Source organism: Emydura macquarii, unplaced genomic scaffold (genome assembly GCF_026122565.2).
Source record: "Emydura macquarii macquarii isolate MOO-44397 ecotype Brisbane River unplaced genomic scaffold, CSIRO-AGI_Emac_v2 contig_2422, whole genome shotgun sequence".
NCBI classification, from domain to species: Eukaryota; Metazoa; Chordata; order Testudines; family Chelidae; genus Emydura; species Emydura macquarii.
In genome coordinates, this window is record NW_027132559.1 from 32,348,433 (window position 1) to 32,364,009 (window position 15,577).

A 15,577-nucleotide genomic window follows, 5' to 3' on the forward strand; every position below is an offset into this window, starting at 1 on the left:
TGTATGCTGTAGCCTGTGCCAGAGATGCAGTGTAACCAGTCAAATAGAAAAAATAAGCAGGAAATGGCCTGAAAGAATTACAGTTTAGATGGCAGGGTTAATCCTAACCATAGAAGGCAACTGTTATGAAATCACATAAAGATCCTTTTCTCACAGTGAATATAAAAGGGTATAATTTGTAATGAAGTAATTCCATCCCTAGGGGAGCTATCAAACAAAATAGTGTACCTGGTGCTTGCTATCTCTTTCCACGGGTAATTAACACAGGCAATGCTAGTTGTTATTTTTATAGTATCAAAGACTTAAACAAGCTGTGCTTCAAATGATCTATTTAGGAAGCATTTGTAGTTTGCAGAGATAATTATATCCTGTTTACTGCCCACGGAGGAGTGGGGGAGGGATTTTAGGCTTATTTAATTAACAGTAAAGCACTTTGAGATCCTCAGATGAAAAGTGGCATAGAAGTGCAAGATATTAGCATTATTATTACTCCATACGGTGATTAATACACGAACCGGGCATTCTTACAGTTCTTAAATTTAGCAGAGTACCTATTCACGTGCATTTACAATACCAGGATCAAATTAAGTAACATTGGTAAAAATTAAAACAGAGTATTAGTATATGATTTCCCTTTAAAGGAAGCTTGTAGTGATCTACATTACCTCCACATCTGACACAGTGAAATCTTATTTCAAACAAACAAACAAACAAACAAACTGAATTACAACCTTTCAATGGTTGAAAGGGTAGTTTTGCCAATGTATTAAATACCTGGCCAAAAAAAAAAAAGGTGTGTAAATTTTTTTTAAAGTAAATGTAAGTAAACACAAAGGAATCATACAGTTGGAAATATTTTCCAGTGTTTATGTTCAGATGTTCAGACCTGTCTGGCTCCTCTCTGTTTGCATGTGTTGGGGTTATAGGCAGTCCGGCTACATTCCACATTGATTCATATAAATATATTGCAGATTATTAACCTCCAGCCAAATACCAGGGAATTTTGCTTTTCAGAATGGTTAGTGACTTTTCATAAAGCTTATTTGCTATAGAGAGGCATCCGTCTTCTGTATATTGCCCCATTAAGGGATTATAAAGAGAATAATTGTTCCAGGGCTTTTGCTACTATAGCCAATATCAGCCCCATAAGTATGTATTATCAGATGAACATGAGGAAAATTTATTCATATGATTAATTAGTTCAAAATAAGTTGATCATAGAGAGACAGAGCCTCTCCCTATTAAAATTGCACCATGCTTCTATTCTACAATCCATACATATTCCATATTCCATAATCCATAATCCATATTCTACAACTTTGGCTCAGAAAATTATTCTAGTGTAAAACCTGCCATATTTGCTGTGAAAGCAAAGTAGAATGTTTCTGTAAAGAAAATTAATTAAAATGCTGTTTAAATTGCTGGTCATTTAAAAATCACCCTGATTTAAAATATTAACTTCTCTATAATGTTTCTTTGTACTCTTCCAGCTCAGAACCACTTGTTACCATTCCTTCAAATTTACCAGACAATTCAATCTCCTTGAAAACTTCTGTACTAGCTGTATTTGATGTAACTAGTTATTATTAAGGTTTTTTATTGTGGGTCATTTGGGGCCTAATTCTGATCTGATGGATGTCAAAAGAAGTTTTTTGCCATTGTGTATAGCTAGAACAGAATTGGGACAAGAGGCCATATCCTCAGCTGATGTAAACTGGTGTTGTTCAATTGACTTCAGCGGAGCTACATTGATTTACACTAGCTGAGGATTTGACCCTATATATTTGTGAGAGAGTATGTTCCTTCTATTGGCTAGTGGCAGCTTAGAAAGCACATAATTATATTCTTATAATGAACTGCTAATAGCAATCTTTCTTGAGTGCCGGTGGTGGAGACCTAGGTTATTAGAGCTGTAGAAACAAGTCAGTTCTTCACCTCTGAGTTTGGTTATGGAGAGTGGATAACCTCGACAGTCCCATTATAATATGGATTTTGATCCTTCCTGCAACTCCAATAAAGAAGAATCCTCTTTCTCATTTTAGGGATAAGTATTATTGCCAACTAGAAGGTTTTCTGAATGTTTTGATTAAATAGAATAGGAACTTCTTGAAACCAAAAGAAAGAGAAATTGTTACAAAACTTCTGATGTGTCTTTGTCTTTTGATTTCCCCCAACGAAACCCTAATACACTACAAAATGTGAAACAGATTGTTACACTTCAATAAGCAATTTTCAACGGCAATAATAATTTAAGAAATTGTCATTATTTGAAAATGAGACATGATCTTTTGTCACTAAAGTTGGTAGAGGAGTATAAAGGGTAACATAGAAAGAATTTTCAGTGTTTATCTCTGAACTAGCCAGGACTACTTTTCAAAAGTGAAAGGAAATGAAACTCTAGGTTGTGTTAAAATTATTCCTCACCAAAATGTCTCTTGGGCCTAACAGGAGTGTACACCCATCCATTTTCAAAATGGAATAACTAAGAAACAAAGTTTAAGTGACTAGCTAGAGATTGCATAGGCAATGTTTATTAAAGCTGGGGCCAGAACCCTGAAATGATAGACCCATAAGCACATCCAGTAAAGCATACTGTTACATATTGGTTCAAATCTTTGCACTTAGGCCAGCTGTAAAATGAAGATAATAATGCTTAACCACCTTCATAAAATATTTTGAGATCTACAGAAGAAAAAACACTAAATAGGTGCAAAGCATTTTTCTTACCCATGTTTTTCAGATGGCATAACTTCAATGACTGTGGCCTAGTGCAGTGGTTCTCAAACTTTATTTGATTGCAAACCACTTCTTGGTATCCGTAATAATTTTTGCTCCCCCGCCTCCCTCCCTGAGCACCCAGCCAGCAGCCACTGCCCCTGGGCGCCCAGCTCGGAAGGCAGCGCCGCTGCTAGCAGCTGCAGACTGTGAGGGAGGTATGGTGTACTATTGCCATCCTTCTCTGCTGCTGGTGGCAGCACTACCTTCAGAGCTGGATGCCTGGCCAGCAAATGCCACTCTCCAGCCGCCCGCCCTGAATGTGCATAGTAATTTTTTTTTTTTTTTTTTTGCTAAAGCTTCTTATGCTCCCTCAGAATACATTCTATGCCCTTCCCCCAGGGGACACCCCCCCCAGATAGAGAATCTCTGAACTAGTGTACTAGGCATTACTGTAGAATCCTCATCAGGAGTTTCGTCCTGCATCTAAGAGTAAAGAAATTATTAATTAAGGACCTCATAAATCTTACACTGCCCTAAGATAGTAAACAAGCACATTATTCTTATTGAGTATAAAATAAATGCATATTTTATTACAACAAACTTAATTTGGACCCAAAATAAATATTTTTCACCTTTAATCTCAAAATAGTGTCAACAGTTTCCTATCAAACTACATATTCTTTTTCCAAGAATAGCAATTATACAGTATTTTAGCAAAAAAAAAACCAAAAAAACTGTCAATTGATAAATATATTGATTGCTATTTTTTCACGTTTTACAAAGGAAGGCAATCAAATCTATAATTTTTTAAAAAACACTTGTCATTTTAAAAAAATAATTTAAAAAGATAGTGTCAGATAACCCCCATCTCCTTTGCAAGCCATTGTTAATTAGATTAGTTCCCCTAGGAACTGAGGCGGAGGTGGACCTTGAGGGAGGGTTTGAAAGAAGAGAGAGATCATTTAAAGTAGGACATTCCATGCAAAAGGAGTTGCATATAAGGAGGCACAGAGGTGTGTATAAGAAACAGGCAGATATAGCTGGCATCACTGAGGCCTAATCTACATTTACCTTGAAATTCAGTGGCAGTAACTCCCGTCAACTTCGTAACTCCTCTTCTACATGGCATCTTCACTGTGCTGCACCGACTGGAAACGCGTTCCCATTGACGCAGCGCTACGCCACGTGAGGAGGTGGTTTTAACGCGTCGACTTCTGGATCGATTGAGCGGGTTGTCACTGACCACTCAATCGATCTGGATAGATCGATCTGACAGCAGCAAATTCGCCACTGTCAGTGAAGACATGCTGAGTAGAGGAGTTGAGAGGCGCATCAGTAAGAAACAAGAGTAGGCAAGTAAGAAGGGTGAAGAGCTTTGAAATGAGGGCAAGAAGCTTTAACTTAATGCTATGAAATAGAGTGAGAAAGCAGTGGGATTTAAGTAGGAGAGTAATGTGTTCGGAGTGATGAGAAAGTAAGAACTATCTCAGCAGCTGTATTTTGTATACAAAAGTTTTTTTATGAACTCAGTTTCCTGACTCTTCCCTGTTTTTAGCAATTTACAGAAGTAATCAGTGCAAAAATACTGTTTTTGTAGTTCAGAGGAGACAGAGACTGTGATTCTAAACTGAGTGACAAATCATGTAATGATGTACATTGGAGAGGTGTAGGAGGAAATTAAAAAGGTGCATAAAAGCAATCAGTTTCTTTGTCTCTCAAAAAAAGTGACTGTTAACTTATTTTCTTTTGAAGAAGGAAAGAGGAGCAAACTTGGCCAGGGGGAGAGAATATGTACACAAAATCAAATCATTTTCTGTATTCTGTTAGCTGTAGTTGTGCTTTGATAAGAATTGATCACTTCCTCACCTAGCTACTACTTTTTGATCATGCTGTGAAATTGTAATACTTGTGATTTCAGAATCCAAACATGAAATTTGAATGTGATGTCACAAATAGTTCCTCACTTGAATCATCAAGAGCTCAAAGGCTGTCTTTCTTTCTTCACTCCATGTTTTATAGTAAATTGAAGTATATATTTCCGTCAATTTATCTCCTCTTTCCTTTTCCTCCTCTCAGGTTGTTTGATGTATGCACAGTGTCACGAACAGACAGAGAGACCAAACTAACACTAGTGTTTGAACATGTCGATCAAGACTTGACCACTTACTTGGATAAAGTTCCGGAGCCTGGAGTGCCTACGGAAACTATAAAGGTACCATAGAAGGATTTTTTTCCCTACATACTTTTAGGAAATATTACTGCAGAAAGATAAAGGGCTTAATTATAAGGATTTTACTCAGGCAAGCTACCTTCTGCTTCAGTGGGAGTTTGCCTGAGTGAGGAGGGATGAGTAATCATCTAGTTAGGACATGAGTTCTAGTGCATTGATCTGTGGTTCAGTAACAGGAACAATATTATTGTGGAAATGTTCATACCTGTTTTCCTTTGGTTTGGATTTGATGTTCATCTCCCCCCATGTCACCCTCATCTCTTTATCCCACTGTTCCCCTTTAATCTTCCCAAATCTAGATTTACCATTGGAAGTCATCAAATACCTTCACTTACAGTAGTAGTTCCCACCAGCCTTTCCCTATGGCAGGTTATTACTTAACTGTCCACTTCAGGGTTACCTGAATTGTCTTTTGAAGCACCAGTAAATGACCAGTGTCAGAGACAGAACACTGGACTAGATGGACCACTGGTGTGATCTATTATAACAAGTTTTACTCTCCTATTCTTTTCTTTTTTTCTTTATTTTTTATTCTTCTCTTTGTCGTCTTTTCTTTTTCTTTTTTAACTGATTCTCTTTCCTGCCCCTACTTATCAGAAAGCTACTTCTCAAGATAGAGTGCATCCATTGATGGTTCTGTGTACCTGAGACCCTTGTGTTCTTGCAGCCGAGCTCGGTGTAACCACGTGTGAATTACTCCCATGGCCAGCTGCATTACAAACCGCTGTAGGAGCAGGAATGAGTGGTGGGTGACTTTCAGGGAGCTGCTTAGTGGTTTATTCCTAGCAGTATGTTTGTGGTGAGGGGGATAGTCAGAGATGATCCAAAGTCATGTACTTGTCCCTTCCTATGTGCGTTCGTGTGCAGCCCTTCCTAGAAAGGCCTTTTCCCAAGTTAAGAAATACTGATTTAAATGTATTAACTCCATAGTTTTTTTTCCTCCTGCTGGGGGTGCCATAGTAAAGCTCCATATTGAGGACTGCAACTTGAACTTGATCAAAATATTCAAACAGGGGAACAGAAACAGAGGGATTGATGATAAAATTTTCTACCTCGTGGTTATGTCTGATAAGTGTTTTGCTTTCTTCTGTGACAAGAAACAGCTTTTGCTTCCAAGGAAGTAATTTTAAGAGGTGTATTGTATCTTCTTGATCTGGCAGGACTCCTAGGGAAATAAAGCTGGGGGTGGGGAAGGAGAAAGGGGGAGAGAGAGAAGAGAAAACCCACCTAATTTTTTTTATTATTCTTCCAATAATTTTTGTTAACATTGGCAACCTAAGTGACTTTTTTGATCTCTGGGTCTGAAATCATACACTTCAGATACAGATCATTTTACTTATCAAAGCCACAAAAAGTGTAACTTCAGGCAGTTACAGTAGTTTTATTTTTGTAAGCAATCTTCTTGCATAAATAAGTTAAATTTAAAAAAAAATGGAAACAGCTGGGTTCAACCTCACCAGTGAATTGAAAGGTAACTCATATATTACAAAGATATCATGTTCTAATGCTTTTAGGGTTCTATTCTTTGCTAAGACTTTCAAGGTTGCCCAAGGGATTTGATCATCTAATCGTCATTAAAATGTAATTAATTAATTAATATTAATGGGAATTCCGTGTCCCAAGACCCTAAATGGCTTTAAAAAAATCTCATCTTTGTTTAAATTTTTTAAATCATTTTTCTTTCAGTGCATGCGTTGATTAATTCTTGCAAATAGAAAAAAAAAAAGAATATTGGCCTATAACGTGTACCATTTTTTCAAAACTTGGTTCTAAAATTGCATCTGCAAACATGAATTCTCCTAGGGAATTAAGTATTGTGCAGGCAATTACTGATGTTGTATATGGACCAATATATGATTCTGCACACTCAGTTAAGTACGTTTGTGCACAGACATTGTTTATGATTGCAGCTTTGGTGAGGGATGATGATAATTTGGCACTCTAAACCATGTGAAGGAGAACAGTCCAGTCATCTTAAAATGAGCAGGCTCAGTTTTGCACTCTTATGTCTATGTAATTGCAGTCAGTGGAGTAAATCAGAGCAAAATTTGGCTTGTGATTTCTACAAAAACCAGTTAAATGGATAAAGAAAAAAATCCAGTTAATGTTTACATGACCCCCCTTTCCTGATTTCAGCATTTATATGTGTTGGTTTCTGAACTTTATGTGGCACAAGGAGAAGGAGACCCAGGGTATGTCTACACTTCAACCTGGTGGTGTAAATTCCTGCTCGAGGAGACATAACTTCACTAGCTGTGGTCCAGCTAGTGCACTAAGAATAGAAGTGTGGCCAGCATGGCCAAGCAGAGGAACAGACTAATCACCCAAGTGTATACCTAGCATCTCGGAATCCTGCTTGCCCCACCGTAGCTACATTTCTATTTTTAGCTCACTAGTTTGATGAGAGCTAGCATGGGTATGTCTCCTCAAGCAGGAATTTACACCTTCAGCTCCAGTTTAGGCATACTCCAACTTAATCTAACTAAAGCTTAAAGCACCACTTGACTCAAACTAGAGATTTTTGTGCGTGGATGTGCAACATCAGGTTAATGACAAAACTCAAGTTATAGTTCCAGCTAACAGGCCTTTCGTCGCTTTTACATTGCATTATGTCAGACATAGAGTACGTCAACACAGCTCCATGCTTAATATACCAATAAACTCCATGTTTCACAACTGTGAAAAGATAAATATTTATTCAGAAAAATAGTGAAATGGTTAAAATCAGATGCTGCTTTGTACTTTATTCATTTTACAATATTAGAGTCAATTTATTAGAATACCCTCCTCACAGCCATAAAGGAACAGTCAGCACTGTTGGACCATCTGCTAGAGGTCCGTGCATGTGTCAGCAATGCATAGACACCATTTGAGCTGACAAAAGCTGTGGACAGCTTGAGAGCTTAGTTTTCCTCTTCTTCATACTGGTGTAAATTCCACAATTGTTAATGGAACTACAGTGGTATAACACTAATGTGACTAAAGTATCAGTGCCAGAATTTCTTTGCTTTGAGAATTTGTTTTAATTTCACTTAAATATTATTTTATTGTGAGTATTGTGTTTAATATGTTTTAACAAGCTTAGGTATTCAGTTGCTAACTGTATTAAAGATTAAAAAAAACTGCTGGCAGTACTTGTTTTTAAGAATAAAAAACATTTTGGGGAGATAGTAGCCAGACATTAATGTTATAAGGAAGACACTTTGGTCTCTATTAGATAATGTAGCAGAACCTGTTTTATGATTCAGAAATATCTATTTTCATGAATAAATATTTATCTTTTCACAGTTGTGAAACATGGAGTTTATTAGTATGTTAAGTATGGAGTTGTGCTGAGGTACTGTATTCATGACTTAATGCATTGACCAGGGGTAATGTAAAAGTGACTAAGGACCTGTCTTCCCTGCAGAGTTAGCTGGAACTAGAACTTTAGTTTTGCTGCTAAACTGATGTTTCACACACAAAAATCTCTAGTTTGAGTTAAGTGGTGCTTTAAGCTCGTTTGCTGACCTGTTGTAGGGGGATAGGTTGACATTTGAACACTACTGATACTTGAGTCTTATTGCACAGTGTGATTGCTCTCATTTGAGCTTGTTCAAGTGAAGTAACTCAAGTTTACTAACTCATGCTAACTGTTGAAGTGAAGACAAGTGTTAAGTGACTCTGGGCCCAGATCCACAAAGGTTTGTTAGGCACCTAATTCCCGTTGATTTTAATGGGAGTTAGGTCCCTAAATACCTTTGAGGATCTAGGCCTAGGAGTCTAAATCCCATTTATTTTCAATATATGTCTCACTGGAAGCCTGCCAAGTGCCTAAGTCACTTCTGAAAATTTATCCCGAAAATGAACACAATCATTGCTCCTTTCTGTGTAACTTGTGACTTTCACTCTGTCTGTGTTAGTAGCAAGTAATGTATCACTTCTTAGTAAATTAACATGAAGATGTAGCTTCTCAGAAAAACAAGCCAGTTTTCAGAGTTGTGCTGTGAGTCATTAGCCATCTGCCACAGACGCATATACTCTGATCATATTTGAGATGTGGAACAGATGTTGCATAATCACGTGATACTGAAAACAAGGTGAGAAATTCCAGGAATAAATACACCACAGCGATGATAAAATTGCTGTAAAAAGAAAGAAAAAAATTTCAGTGTGGCCCGTGTCTAACAACAACATTGTTAAAAGAAGCTCCTTAAAAAGTGTAACTGCGTGAATGAGCCAATTCAAATGTGCATGTTGTCTGACATAAATAAATGCTCGATTAGTTGTGTTTCTAAAATTGTCCTGCTAATGTTTTATAGAGAGGAAAAGAAGCAAAGCCTTTTTAAGCATTGAGTGTGTTGGTTATATGTACATGCACATAACAGGGCAATGTAAAATGATTTGAAGTGATTTATTAATTTTGAGGACAACTTTAAATTGAAAAGTTTATTCTTTTAAAATGAGGGCTAAATTATGCCTCCTACAGCGGTAAACTGGCTGGATTGATGGAGAGAAAGGAATGGCACACAAATGGCAGGATCTAGGGGCATTATGCCTTGAAAAACAAGCTTTCTGGGTAGTGGAGGAGAGGTTCCCCTTAATGCAGGTGTACCTGGCTCGTCCCCAAACTGCACCAGTCCCTACAAACAAGGAGGCAAAACCATGTCTACCCCCTTTGCCACACCCAGACAGCCTCTCTGGAGCCATTGATGCTGTCCATAGTCTGAGGTCCAACTAGGGTTACCAGATACCCCAATTTTATAGGGACAGTCCTGATATTTGGGCTTTGTCTTATATAGGTGCCTGTTACTCCCCAATCCCTGTCCCAATTTTTCAAACTTGCTATCTGGTCACCCTAGATCCAACCCATAGCTTGCCCTCCTTACACTGATGGCCAAATTTTGGCTGGGCTGGGGGAAAATGACTCTTTCCCGATAGTGCCCCATCACTTTTAGAACTAAAGCCTGCTCTCACTCTCGCTTAAGTCATCTGTACTGTTCCTACCACAAATTGGACCTAATTTTTTTATTTTCCTTGAGTCCTGCCATTAATTTTCAAGTGCTGTGGAGTAGACATACTCTGAACCCTAATTATTTCCAAATTCAAACACACAGAAAATGAAAAAACATTCTCCTATTTCCTGTGGTGTCCTAGTCCATGTCTGTCTAGAACCCTAATCACTTCCAAACTGATGAGCTCATAAAAATGTGAAGCACTCCAAAAATTTTAAATCACTATGTCCACTATCACGTGATTTTTAAAGTTACTGGAGTTCACATTTTTTCTGAGTGTTCCAATTTGGAAAGGAGTCAAGCAACTTTCTAATATAGTGAATGAAGGCAGCCTGACTGTATTAATAATTTTAGCCTCTAAATATAATGAAATGAAATTGTAAATGTTGTTCTGTAAAGATGCCTACCAAATAATCACAAAATAAAGGTCTGAGTCTGCAATTCTTTCAAGGCCAAAGCTTCCATTGACTGCAGGAGAGAGCTGTAAGTGTTAAAGGGTTTAACCCATCATCTTTTGAAGTCAGAGGAGGGATTTCCATTGATTTCAAGGGGCATGAGAGCAGTGACCATAAGTCTCTTTTCTTCAGCAAGATGACGGAAATAAAGAAATTGTATGGATTCTCAATTGTAGTCAAGCGCCTTGTGACATGTCCAGTCGAAAATCTCACCATTTTCCATTCTAATTGCAAGGAGCATTTCTTTGATCCTGCCTTCTGTAACATAAACACATAGCAACAGGTATATTTTAAATACAATTAAACTAAAAACACCCTACCAAAACAAGACACTCCACTGCACATGCTTCTCCCCCTGGGGAGAGGATGAGAGAACAAACAACATGTGACAGATGTTAGTCACATTACTTAATGCACTACTGGAAAGTGCTCAGTCAGATACTACAGTGATGAGCATGGTATAAGAACCTTCATGGTAAAAGAACCTTCATGGAACAGACTAGAATAGAATAGACCAGAAGGAGATGAGGTAAGGTTCCACTGACGGGTTTCCATGTAGTCCAGAAAAAAAGTCAGCTTTTGGCATATCATGGCACCTCACACACTTCCTCCAAAGTGATTTCTACTGATCTTTAATTTATATGAGCAGTTTTTCGTGATGCCTTTACCTGCCTACTAAGGATAATGACTAGCTCCACTTTATACTTTGTGATATTGTCATGGATTTGATTTTCCATTTTTGGTGGTAAGGAAAGGCTGCTGAGAGGATGGTTGGAGGGTCAGAGGTTTTTTTTATGACTGTCTTTTTAATTCAAACGCTTAGAACCTTAGGTGGACAGTTATTTGTGTAACTTACAAATAAAAAGAATAAAATAAATAAGTAATTTCTGGTTAGATCCTTGGTTCTGAAGGGTAGTTTACCTTGGTTAAAATCCACACAGGCTTAAAAGTTTTAGACTCCTTAAACAGTGAAAGATTAGTATTCACCATTCTCTCAGTCTTTCTGGTAGAATAGAATTATGATTTAGTCACAGTAAAACTGTAATATTGCAAACATAGGTGATTAGATTCAGCTCTCCATTAAATAAATGTAAATCCAGAATAGCACCATTAATTTCAATGAAATTACTTCAGATTTATACTAATGTAAATAAGAGCAGAATTTGGCCCATTAATTTAACTCAGATGTTTAATTTGGCGCATTTAAAATAATATGATTTAATTTCTGTTACCTCAGTGGAGCTGAAAATTATAACTGTGATGCAAGAAAGCATCTGGGTCTTAATATTCTGGGATGCCTTTGAGAGATAGGTAAACACTACAGTGACTGGTGAGAGATTACTTATGAAGCCAGGATTTTTGTTTTTGGCACATCACTGTAGTAATAGTTGCTGCGAGACTGGAGTGTTGCAGTGTGAGAGAAAAAGAGAATGCTAATAATTTAGCTGTATTTTAAACTTACAAGCTACAAGATACCTTTCTACTCTCTGTCTTTGGTAAATTGAGTCAGATTGTGACAGACTTTATATGGATATGCAGTGTGGAAGTCATGCAAAGAGCCATCCCATCCTCTCCCCCCTTTAATTTTTGTGCGGGGATGTGCAGAGGCTATTCACAGGTGTAGTCCCTGCACTTGATGGAGATCAAGGACTTCTCCCTGCATGTACCCTGAAGGGCACACATCGTCCCAAAGGAAGCAGTAATGGATGGGAGAAGAAGGCAGGATAGCACATTGTGAGAAGGGAGCAGGCTACTTAGAAATCCTCATAAATGTGTTTATTCTCATTGGCTACCTGGTTCTGGGAGTTAAGCTCAGTCAAGGAACAGAAATAGCGCTCTGTGACATGTCCAGTCAGAACTAACCAAAACTAATGCAGCTTGAATTCTGAATAAATACTAACCATAAACTGCTTGCAAACTATCTATAAACCAAAAACTATTCATGGCAACTATACAGCAAATTAGAATAACAAATGCATTTGTAAAAATTGTAGGATGATCGTAGACAATTCGCAGCGGGTCAAAGACTATAAATTCATCAAATTATTTAGTACAAACTGTTCACACAACTCAACCCATTACCATTTTCCAGAGGCATCTTGTCTTCTGGCACTAGAGACATAAATTGTTTTGATGCCACTAAAAACAAATTGTGTCCCACAGTAAAATTAGGATATTTTAGAGGAACTCTGATTTCTACTAAGCTATATCTGTTTTTCTTCGGCAACAGCTGTTTTGAGCTTCATGTATCTGAAGAAAAACAGACAAAAAATGTAAGGGCTGTGTTTTTCTTGAATATTTTGATATTGTAAAACTTTAAATTAGCCCTATCTATTTTTATTTTTGCTATTTCCATTAATGTGAAAAATCCCCCAAAATATATTTCCAGAAAAAATGTAAATACCTAAGAGAGCAGGAGATAGGGATCCAGTGGCCATTACTTACAATAAGAAGACACTATTTCAATTGCCTAGAAGCAAAAAGGCCATGCTCTCCAGCTACAGCAAAAGATGGTGGAAGCAACCAGAAACAACGACATTGGCTCCCCAGTTGTTTCTGGGAGGAATTAGAGAGAAAGGATATGTCAGAAGCAGGTCATTACAATCCTTGGCTTTGTCTAGGCCCTAAAATGGAAGACAGGGAAATGTCACTGAGGGTAACGATTTAGCTCCCAAGTGGTGTATCACACTATGGCTGGAACTGGGAGCAAGGATCTAGAATTAAGTCCGTTCTTCTTCCCCACACTATCCTGAGTTTGAGGCCATGAGAAAGGTGTGGGGCTATCGGCTGCCAGGGCTGTGGGCTGCTTCACCACTTCTCTGCTGGTTCCACAGTCCCTCCCACTGGCTAAAATTCAGCTGCATTTTCTCTTTCTGTGCACAAACATCCCTCACACCCAAAGAGGCAGTTTCACTTAGTCTGGCTGCCACACCCCTGCACCTCCTCCAACCAGGGACTCCAGCTCCTCTTCCTCATACTGTAGAACGCTTCCTGTTTGTGTGTGTTTTTGTTATTTTCCCCAAAAAACAAACATGATTCTCCAGGCTGTGCTGAATGTGTGTAATATGCTGCTATGGAAACAAGTTCTGCAGTGATTTGCCTCCGTCTAGACACTACGCTACTTTTCCCCCACAGACCTAGAAATTATTGTAGGTAGATTAGACCATCTGCAAGATGCTAAATTAGAACTAAGGCCATGCTTAGGTACAGTATTACCAGTTCTTCGCTATAGACAGAGTACTAAAGAGAAGAGCTTTCATCCTGAGGGGGACACTGGGAGATGTGGACAGGTGATCGTTGTTTGATGCCTCAGAATATCCAAAAGTGCATTAGGGAAAAGTTGTAAATAATAGTAAACGATATAGAATGCAAACTAAGAAAAGACTATTGTGCATACATGCTTCCCTCGAACATAAGATACCACAAAAGCATCATATACCCAAAGCAGGACTTCTCCGCTGCTCTCTCTTACCATCACCATTTCGCATATTTACACAACTTCTTCCTTTATTTATCATCATGCTCTATAATCACCATAAGGTTCATGTTACTTGTTTCTCAGATTTCAAAGTGAAATAAATTGAGCTTTCTTCCACTTTGAGAATATCCCCTTTTTAAGAAGTCCAAACAAAGACACACACATTAGTAAGTTAGTAAGCAGCTGCCAGAAAACAGAAAATTAGGAATGGAGTCATGAGTAAAATAATTGAGATACTGTTTGGTGCTTAACTCTTTGTGTGACAGGAAAAAACTTCCATAAGAAAGTGGCTGCTTAATCTGTTTTTAATTTTGGTAAAGGATATCTAATTTTGTAATATTTAACACTTAGTACTACAGACACAATGGGTCAAACCCTTCTGTGGTGTAACTTTGTTGGCATATTTTGGTTACACCGGGATGAATTTGGCCCAGTGCTATTAGCATTAGTTAGTGATCAGTCTTTAATTTGATTTCATATAAAGTCTGAAGAGTTTGCAATTAAGAAAGGGCAAGTTACATAGGCTCAAGCCCTCAGACCTAAATCTGCTGTTAATTGTTCAGAAACTCATAATTATCAATATTTTAGGTTTTTATGACTTCCTCTGTTAATATTACAGCTACATAGCAATGCCATTTATATCAGTGAATTAAACCCGGTTAAAATCATGTTAGATGTTTTGATTGAATTCTGGACTTTGAAAGATGAACTCCACATTTGATATCAAAGTTTGTCTGATTCCTCCCCCACCTAATGAGACACTAAAGACCTTAGGCTCTGATCCAGTAAAGTGGTTAAGCATCTGCTTAATTTTAATCACATGAGCAGCCCCAGACTTTAATTAAAGCCGAACTGAAAGTCTGCTAGCTAGCTGATGCTAATAACATCAAGTCAAATTCATCCCTGCTGAAGTCAGTAGAGTTATTCCAGAGAAGGATTTGAACTACTGTGTCTATAGTCCCAGACTAGTCACATGCTTAGAGTTAAGCACATGCTTAACTGGATCAGGGAAACAGTCTCTCCTTGAAATGTGGAAGCAGCGTCTGTGAATATGTCTATACAGCAAAAGCTGTGCACGAGCTAGCCTACCTGAACTAGCTTGAATCCAGCTAGCGTGGCTAACAACAGCAGTGCAGACAGGGGATGCAGGTGTCAGAGCATGTAGTACAAGCCTATCACAGACCCTGGGAACATAACTTGGCTTGTGCTACCTGATCTGAATCTCACACTGTGTGCGCTGTCTTCATTGTTATTGTTATCTGCATTAGCTAGATTCAGACTAGCTTAGGTAGGCTTAGCCTACAGACAGATACGTCTACACAGCAAAAGCTGTGCATGGAACAGTCTCTTGGGTACAAAGAAAAATGTGCAGTAGCTTGTCATAATGCAAAACCATGTAATATGGAAAATGGCTTGTGGGATCACAGCTACAAAAAGAACATCATAGCACAATAGTGGCTTTATTTATTTATTTATTTTTGTCATAACTTTTTTTAGCCACAATAATTATTCCATTTGACTCTGAAGTGAACTTTAGAATTCACAAATATAAAAAGCTCATTTCTTTTTAATTCAGATAAATTCATTACAAGCCAGATGGTGATATCATTACTCATGCTTGTGTAGTGTCTACTTCCACAAGTGGTCTCATTTAAATCAGTGGACTAAGCTGCTACTCATCAGGAGTAAGGTTTTCACAATC

General features: G+C 37.9%; 1 protein-coding gene across 1 annotated transcript in view; it reads left to right on the forward strand.

The window, feature by feature from the left end:
- Positions 1-15,577, forward strand: part of CDK6 (cyclin dependent kinase 6) — a 159,935-nt gene that overhangs the window by 31,118 nt on the left and 113,240 nt on the right. The window contains exon 3 of the mRNA XM_067562200.1: positions 4,795-4,930. Coding sequence (XP_067418301.1) covers positions 4,795-4,930 — 136 coding nt within the window. The remainder of the gene's footprint in view (positions 1-4,794; positions 4,931-15,577) is intronic.